At 43.3% G+C, this 7,500-nt stretch overlaps 3 protein-coding genes across 7 annotated transcripts in view; 1 reads left to right on the plus strand and 2 right to left on the minus strand.

Moving 5' to 3' along the window:
• Window positions 1-3,051, minus strand: part of supt3h (SPT3 homolog, SAGA and STAGA complex component) — a 9,655-nt gene extending 6,604 nt beyond the window's left edge. For 4 of the 5 annotated variants that reach the window (XM_076742879.1, XM_076742877.1, XM_076742878.1 and 1 more), the window contains exons 1-2: window positions 2,983-3,051; window positions 1,970-2,073 (exon numbers count right to left, since the gene is read on the minus strand). In XM_076742879.1, coding sequence (XP_076598994.1) covers window positions 1,970-2,061 — 92 coding nt within the window. In that variant the 5' untranslated portion in view covers window positions 2,062-2,073; window positions 2,983-3,051. Of the gene's footprint in view, window positions 1-1,969; window positions 2,087-2,982 lie in introns of those variants that run through there. The other variant, XM_076742876.1, reaches the window with a different exon arrangement.
• runx2a (RUNX family transcription factor 2a) lies at window positions 965-5,222 on the plus strand. The gene is made up of 7 exons (XM_076742882.1): window positions 965-997; window positions 1,854-1,917; window positions 3,425-3,615; window positions 3,801-3,960; window positions 4,391-4,495; window positions 4,581-4,640; window positions 4,882-5,222. Exons 2-7 carry the CDS (start codon window positions 1,860-1,862, stop codon window positions 5,220-5,222), a joined length of 915 nt encoding a protein of 304 aa, XP_076598997.1. The 5' UTR covers window positions 965-997; window positions 1,854-1,859.
• Window positions 5,223-5,521: 299 nt separating this feature from the next.
• LOC143328029 (follistatin-related protein 1-like) overlaps window positions 5,522-7,500 on the minus strand; it is a 6,181-nt gene continuing 4,202 nt past the window's right edge. The window contains exons 6-11 of the mRNA XM_076742881.1: window positions 7,279-7,388; window positions 7,042-7,160; window positions 6,825-6,937; window positions 6,435-6,545; window positions 6,202-6,339; window positions 5,522-5,925 (exon numbers count right to left, since the gene is read on the minus strand). Of these exons, the coding sequence (XP_076598996.1) occupies window positions 6,221-6,339; window positions 6,435-6,545; window positions 6,825-6,937; window positions 7,042-7,160; window positions 7,279-7,388 (572 nt within the window). The 3' untranslated portion in view covers window positions 5,522-5,925; window positions 6,202-6,220. The remainder of the gene's footprint in view (window positions 5,926-6,201; window positions 6,340-6,434; window positions 6,546-6,824; window positions 6,938-7,041; window positions 7,161-7,278; window positions 7,389-7,500) is intronic.

The raw sequence follows: 7,500 nt of genomic DNA on the forward strand, positions 1-7,500 counted from the left end.
ACATCTTATTCAGCTAAAGTTCTCGAATGCTGCTTATGTTCAGTGTTTTAGAGCAGCACGGATTAGTCGATCGAAAGTAAATTAAACGCAAACTATTTTGGTAATCGATTGATGGTTTCAGTCTTTTTTTTTTTTAAGTAAAAATGTTTGCCGGTTCCAGTAAGAATCGGCTGTTTTTCTTTGTCGTTTTTAACAGTAAATGAAGAGTCTTTGGACCAAAGAAACGATGTGAAGACGTCGCTTTGTGCTCTGGGAACCTGTGACAAGCATTTTTCACAAGTTTTTGACATTTTACACACTAAACAATTCCTCTATTAATCATGGAGATATTGACAGATTATTCAATAATGAAAATAATCATTTGTGAGATTTCTCTCCTTTTGTTAAATTAAAAAACACACTTTTGTGGAAAAATGTGTTTAGAAAGGCTGAAGAAAAGTTTTATTTAGGGTCTGGTACTGAAACTTTGATCACTTCGACTCTAACCCCAGACCTGAAGTTAAATCCATGAGCAGAAAGACGAGAGCCTGCACGTTCGAATAAACAAACACACACACACACACACACACACACACACACACACACACACACACACACATACACACTTTGGTCAAAGCTCGATTTGCATCCAGTGAAGCCACTTCCACGACGGCAGCCGAACCTAAACCCACATCCTGACGCTCTTTCCTTCTCTCATTTCTTCTCTTTCCCTCCATCTCTCCATCTATTCTTTCTCTGTCACATACAAACCAAACACCAGACCCTCACCCCCCCGCCGTTGACTATATAACTCCCCACAATCTGTGCTGTGATTGGCTGGGTGCAGCTGCCAATCACACAGGTGAGACTGGCTTTGGTTTGGGGTTGTGGGCAGGTTGGTCTCAGGTTCAGAGGTTGGCTTCAGGCTGACTGCTGGTTTTAGGTTTTTGAGGTTTATTTGGGTTTCAGCCTCTCTGACCACCAACACCATCTCTCTGCAGCTCACACACAACACAAGGTGAGTACCCCAAAACACACACACACACACACACACACACACACACACACACACACACACACACACACACACAGTAATGAGAGGACACAACACGCATGTGACTGCCTTTGAAAAAGCCACAGAAAGACGTCATTTGTGGCAGAAAAATGATTATGATTCAGGAAATTTACTTTATCTTTGTGCTAAACGTCGCACCATTTTTTTGGCATTTCCTCTGCTGCAAAGTTTCATTGATTAATCTGCCAATTATTTCCTCAACAAAGCAAATAATTGCTTGCTATAAAATGTAAGAGAATGGTGAGAAGCCCAGGAGGACGTCTCCCCACGGCGTGTTTTGACCGTCCAACAGTCCAAAAACTTTCAGTTTACTGCCACCAGAGACAACGAAAATCCTCACAGTTGAAAAACTGGAACTTAGAAATATTACCTGATTTTCACCTAAATATGATCATAGACCATCAAACTAGTTGCTGATTAATTTTCCATCAACTCATCGAATAACCAACAAGTCATTTCAGCTCCACCACACACATTTAAGCAAAAAGCGTCCGTCCATTTCAGTGAGACTTTATGTTAATCACTGTCTCACTGTCCAATCATAAAGAGGTTTGCCAGCAATCAAATGTTTCCCTTTTATTTTATCTAATGTTTAGCTTGTAATAACTTTCATGTCTAAGCTTACACTTTAGCAAGGAAACAAGCAAATAATGTTTGTTTTTGATAACGCACGAGTGTTTTTTATGATGTATCATCATGAAGACATCCTGTGTTTTAGTTTTTTTTGGACGCTGTTTCTGTATCATTAGCCGAAACACTTCACAGGGTGCTTATTGTGGTTTTGTCTTTTGTTAAACAGGTTTCTATGGCTTCAAACAGTCTGTTCAGCAGCGGCAGCAGCAGCAGCCCGATGCTGTACTGGGGTGAGTCTCCTGTGTGTGTGTGTGTGTGTGTGTGTGTGTGTGTGTGTCTTACATCATGCTCTGCAGCTCTGGAATGAAACTGGTCCTGGAAACTGGACGGTCTTTAGAACCTGAGGCGGCGGAGCCGGCCATCGGACTGCTCATAACCACATCCACCTAACGACGCGAACAAAACAAAGAGGCATTAAATTAGGAATTTAAATTAAAATTATTAAATCAGACTTCACCATCACACCACATGTATATCTATAGCTTTCTAACCAGATAGCAAATGCTGTGTATCACTAAGCTGAATAACATCAAGATCAACATTTGACCAACTATTCCACACTGTACCCTTAAGCTAACCTTTAACCTTTTTAAGTCTTCACTGTATTGATGTTTTATACCACGTTGTTTATTTGATGCTGTGCTCCTGCCCTTTGTTCTCATCAACTGTTTTAACATTGTGTGCTGCAAAGCCAAAGACAATTTTCCACAATATGGACAATATAGTTTCAAACTTATATTCATGCTTATTAGCTACAGCTAGCTAAAACTAATGCAGTCAAATGCTACAGTCCCGCAGTGAGTCCTACTTTTATGAAGACACAATGGTCAATGTCAACAAAAGACCATCACCGTTCTAAGTGTAGTGTGTAATGTATACTTTGGCATTTTGGGATCATTTAAACAAAACACAACCAGTCAGCTATGCAGTGAAGAACAGAAGCTGAGCCGAGAGCTTAAAATAACAAGATAGCAGAACAGATTTGAGGCAAATCAAAACACCGTCCAAGCAGACACACACACACACACACACACACACACACACACACACACACACACACACACACAATAATACAGAGGGGACAGGTGGTGTGACCGCAGTAACTTCCCCTCCGGCAGTGAAATCTGAATGATAATACAGCGCAGTTCCCTCCTATTCAAACACTGCGGTGAATCAAACACAATGCAGAAAAGAGTGAAAAGGAAAAGACGGACAGGAGGAACAGAAGAGAAACAGAGAGCCAGAGGGACGAAAAGAGAGGAAGAAAATGGCACTTAAAAGCATTTAAAACTCACCAAAGTTGATGAAGGAAACGCCGTTGCTGCTGCAGTTGACGCTTTTTGGTGTTTTCAGCGCGATTTGATGACGTTTACCACCCAGGACACGCGCGACCTTGGTAGTTGTAGTTTTCTACACTTTCTGTGTAAAAACGTCCTTTCTCACACATTTAAACACTTAAGTTTTAATTTTTCTGAAAATAAGATGAAGAGGGATCTCATCCTATGAGCGTTTTGTCAAATACTTTTGGTTTAGCAGCTGTAATGACTGGCGTAGGAAAACACGTTGCTAACGTTACAGCTAATTTGCCCAAATTAGCATGAACGGTGCTAGCTAAATTGTTATCTCCCTATAACAACACTCATTTCATATTATTTAATCTATTAACATATTAAACACATAACAAACGATAGAGAAAAGGTTGAAAAATCTTTCTGTCTATCTGCGGCTCTCTCTCAGACTCAGTGGGGAAGCGTAGGCCAACACCGTCACCCACCCAACGTCAACCGGATGGCCCGGAAGTGAGGTCCCTCCACCAGCGCGGCGCAGCGCCACCCAGAGGCCTGGTCCAGACTGACAGCCCAAACTTCCTCTGCAGCAGCCTGCCACAGCACTGGAGGTGCAACAAGACCCTGCCGAGAGCCTTCACTGTGAGGAATCATCCATCCATCCATCTATCTATCTATCTATCTATCTATCTATCTATCTGTTCATAATGTCAAAGGTCAGCAGTTATTTGGACATTTGGCCCTGAGTTTAGCCTTCCAGGATGATCATTTCCTCAGACCCTGCACTAATCCCTAATATTCAGTCCTAACCTTTCACCATCCTGCAGGTGGTTGCCCTGGGCGGCGATGTGCCAGACGGCGTGGCTGTCACAGTGATGGCCGGCAACGAAGACAACAGCAGCGCTGAGCTGCGCAACGCCACAGCAACCATGAAGCAAGGCTACGCCCACTTTAATGACCTCCGCTTCATAGGCCGCAGTGGGAGAGGTAGGTGGACTAAGAGGCCTGTGATGGGATGTTTCAAAGAGGCTCAACAGCAGTGGTGAGAAACCAGCCACACTGGACAGTGCACACACTGAGTGTCGTCATCTACCATCCACTATGGTGGGTGCTGCCTTATAACTCAGACAATAATCCTAAAGTTAGAGGGATCAACAGAAAGAAGAGAGGAGCACTTCTCCTCCTCCTTCCGACATATCAAGTTCACTTATATGAACCAAAATTAGAAGTTCGTAAGAGCTTTGCAAGCAGTCTTTACAGCATGTCTACCCTTTGACCCTTTGAGATGAGCTGACTTGATTTGGCCTGTTAAACTTTGCTTTATCAGGTCATCCTGTGTAACCGTGGTTTGTGGTTAAATCACTTTTAAAACCTCTATAATTTTCCTGTTCGTGTGTTCACTTGTGTTCTTTTACAGGCAAGAGTTTCACACTTTCCATCAACGTGCTGACGTCGCCCCCTCAGATCGCCACCTTACACCGAGCCATCAAGGTCACTGTGGACGGACAGCGGCTGCCGAGACGTTAGTACACAGCACAGGGACTTCCACGATGGCCTTACCTGAGCATTCAGTCACATGACTTTCTTCTTCTCTGTCTCGCTCTCAGGACAGAGGCAGAAGGAGGTGAAGGCGTTCAGGTCATCCAGCAGCAGCTCTGCACCGTCAGGTATCAGAGGAGGGACGTTATTTTAACGTGAATAATCCAGACTGAAGGTCCACTTACTACCTTTTTGCCTGAGCCTTTGACTTTATATCAGGTCTTCTTCAGTGTGGAAAGTTCTGGAAAAACCTTGAATGAAGTTCTTTTGTATCAAACTTCCATTTTCAAGCTCAAGAACAGACTTTTACGCTCAGTCTGACACGTTTCTGATGTTTGTGTGCGAGCTGCTGATGTTGTCTCACTCCAGATTGTAGATCCTTTTCCTCCTCCCTGTGGACCAATGAGCCGTCGTTCCTGGGTCAGGTGACCTCTCTGAGTTCCTCCTTCACGCCAAGTCCCAGACTGTACCACCTGCCTGCCTTGTCCTACTCCACCCAGCCCACACCTTACAGCTCCTACCTGTCTTCTCCTCCTCCCCCTCCGCTGACTCACAGTGGTCCATTCCAGCCGAGCAGCTTCTACTACGGACCGAACCAACCGCTCCAAACCACAGGGGAGGACCGCAGCGTGGTCACAGCACTGACCAATTACATTGAAGGGGCGTGTCTTTCTTTGAGGGGGGAGGAGCCTGTCTGGAGGCCTTATTGATGATTGGATGGTTTGTGCTTACGTCACCCTCTAAACCCGCTGTGAAAAGAAATCCTTAAACTTGTGCAACTGTAACATCTGTGCTGCAGTGATGATACTGTTCTTATTTATTGTACTGTTCTGAAAAAAATTATGCATTTTTTTTTATTGTTTTTTATTATAATATAATATACAGATTGGGTTAAACATTAAACAAACAATCTAATGAAATTCATGTATCAGCCTCTCATTTTCTATTAAAGTCTTTATTCAATAAAGTGTTTATTGCATCAGAGCAACACGTGTATAAAAACCTGAATACACAGAATATCTCATTACCATTGAAACAATTAACCCTGACTCAACCTCCTGAGTGTTTGACCATCTTCTAAAAACAATTTTAACAGTCAGTCAATGAACAATATCTGGATTTTTTAAAATCTTAAATAATGAAAAATTACCAGACTTACATGTAGCTCGTCATATTTGAACATGTCAAACAATAAAAATCCATACATGAAATTAAAGACAGCAAACAGTCGTGCAGAGAAACAGATTATGTGACGTGAAATTAGAAAAATATTCTCTGTATTTACCAGCTTGAATCAGCCTGATGCTTAAAACTGACGCTATGAGATGTTCCTCTTATCTGTAGTTCAAGAAAACTGGGCTCCTGATTGGCTGGTGCAGGTGCAGTGGGTGTGACCATGGCGAAGCTCTCCTCCTGGAACAGGTAAAAGGTACTTCTAAGTACTGCATACAGGATGTACTTGAGAGAAAGAGAAACGCTGTCCCAGTATTTTGTCCCTAAATGTCCACTGTTAGTTTTGTATGTTTTAAACAATTAACTGAGTCATTAACAGTTTATTTACATCAGACCAAAAACAAACACACTGTATATTTCTGTCAGTGTTTAAAGCAGTAAGTCCAGAGGTGAGAATACTTCCTCTTTGAGTAATGACTGAAGCAAACTCATTACAGGTTACGAAGAATAAATTACGTTTGTCCATCGCGGCAGCTCAGTCTTGACTGTCCGTCTGTAAAGCATTAAGTTCAGCCACTCTCCTGCTCCACTCCTCTTCTGTCATTTCTTCTTCTTCTTCTCCTTCCTGAACGTCCGCCTCCACCTGATGCTCACCTGAAACACAGGTGATCACGCCTCAGAGGTGAAAACACGCCCCGACAGAGCGGAAACCTGAACTCTGACGTCTTTTTCAGTGAATGTGTCCTCACCGCTGCAGGTCAGAGCGGTGCACACCCAGTTTCCACAGGCGCACACACACTTGTTACACTCCATGTGAGTTTCAGCTCCGTCCTCGAACACTTCGTCCTCCAGCGCACACTCTTCACACACACACACACACACACACACACACACACACACATAAGAAAACACACAGGTGAATGAGGATAAACATCTGTTAAACTGCAAATGCAAACTTCATGTGATAATCTGGACAAAGTGTGTCTTAATGTATTTGTCAGATTCAGCCTGGATTTAAATGTTTTCACTGTTTTTAATGTCTGTGTGTTGTTGCCATTTTATGACATTTGGCACAGATGAAAGACACACCTGCCTCAGTTATTGTGTGTGTGCGTGCGTGCGTGTGTGTGTGTGATTACTTCTCTCGTATGGATGGTAGGTGGGTGTCAGACAGTTGATGAACTCCGTCAAACTCAGCTTCCAGTCGGCGTTTTCATCCGACAGCTCTATTAAAGCATCGACACACAGAGACCTGAGGAGAGAGAGCGAACCATTGATTACACGATCAGTGATTTCATTACAAAGCCTGCGTGTGTGTGTGTGTGTGTGTGTGTGTGTGTGTGTGTGTGTGTGTACCTCAGCAGCACGTTAGTCTCCAGGGTGTCGGAGTACGTGAGGTTGAGGGCCGTCTCATTATGTTTCAGGAAGTTCAGGAACTCTTTGGAGTCGAGCTCTGAATCCCCGTCGTCATACATCTGCAGCACACGGACACGTTTTAAAGGTCGTATTCAGTTGTTCTCATAAATACTGAACGCAGAAGTATTTTTCATGTTTTAAATGAAGTTCATCGTTAGTAAAACTGCAAGTTGTGACCTTGAAGTACATTTGCAGGACATCATTGGCCGAGGGGCCGTGAGATTCCTCTTGAATCCACTGGATCACTCTCTCTCTCAGCCAGTCACGGTTGGACAGGAAACACACGACTGCACACAAAAACAGTGAAGAAGACGATGAATGCAAGTCAAGCGGCAGAGGAAAAGGCTTTAAAGCTCCAGAAAATGACTTCAGTAGAACTCTGTAATCAGCTGCAGACTC

The sequence above is a fragment of the Chaetodon auriga genome, chromosome 11, assembly GCF_051107435.1.
Source record: "Chaetodon auriga isolate fChaAug3 chromosome 11, fChaAug3.hap1, whole genome shotgun sequence".
NCBI classification, from domain to species: domain Eukaryota; kingdom Metazoa; phylum Chordata; class Actinopteri; order Chaetodontiformes; family Chaetodontidae; genus Chaetodon; species Chaetodon auriga.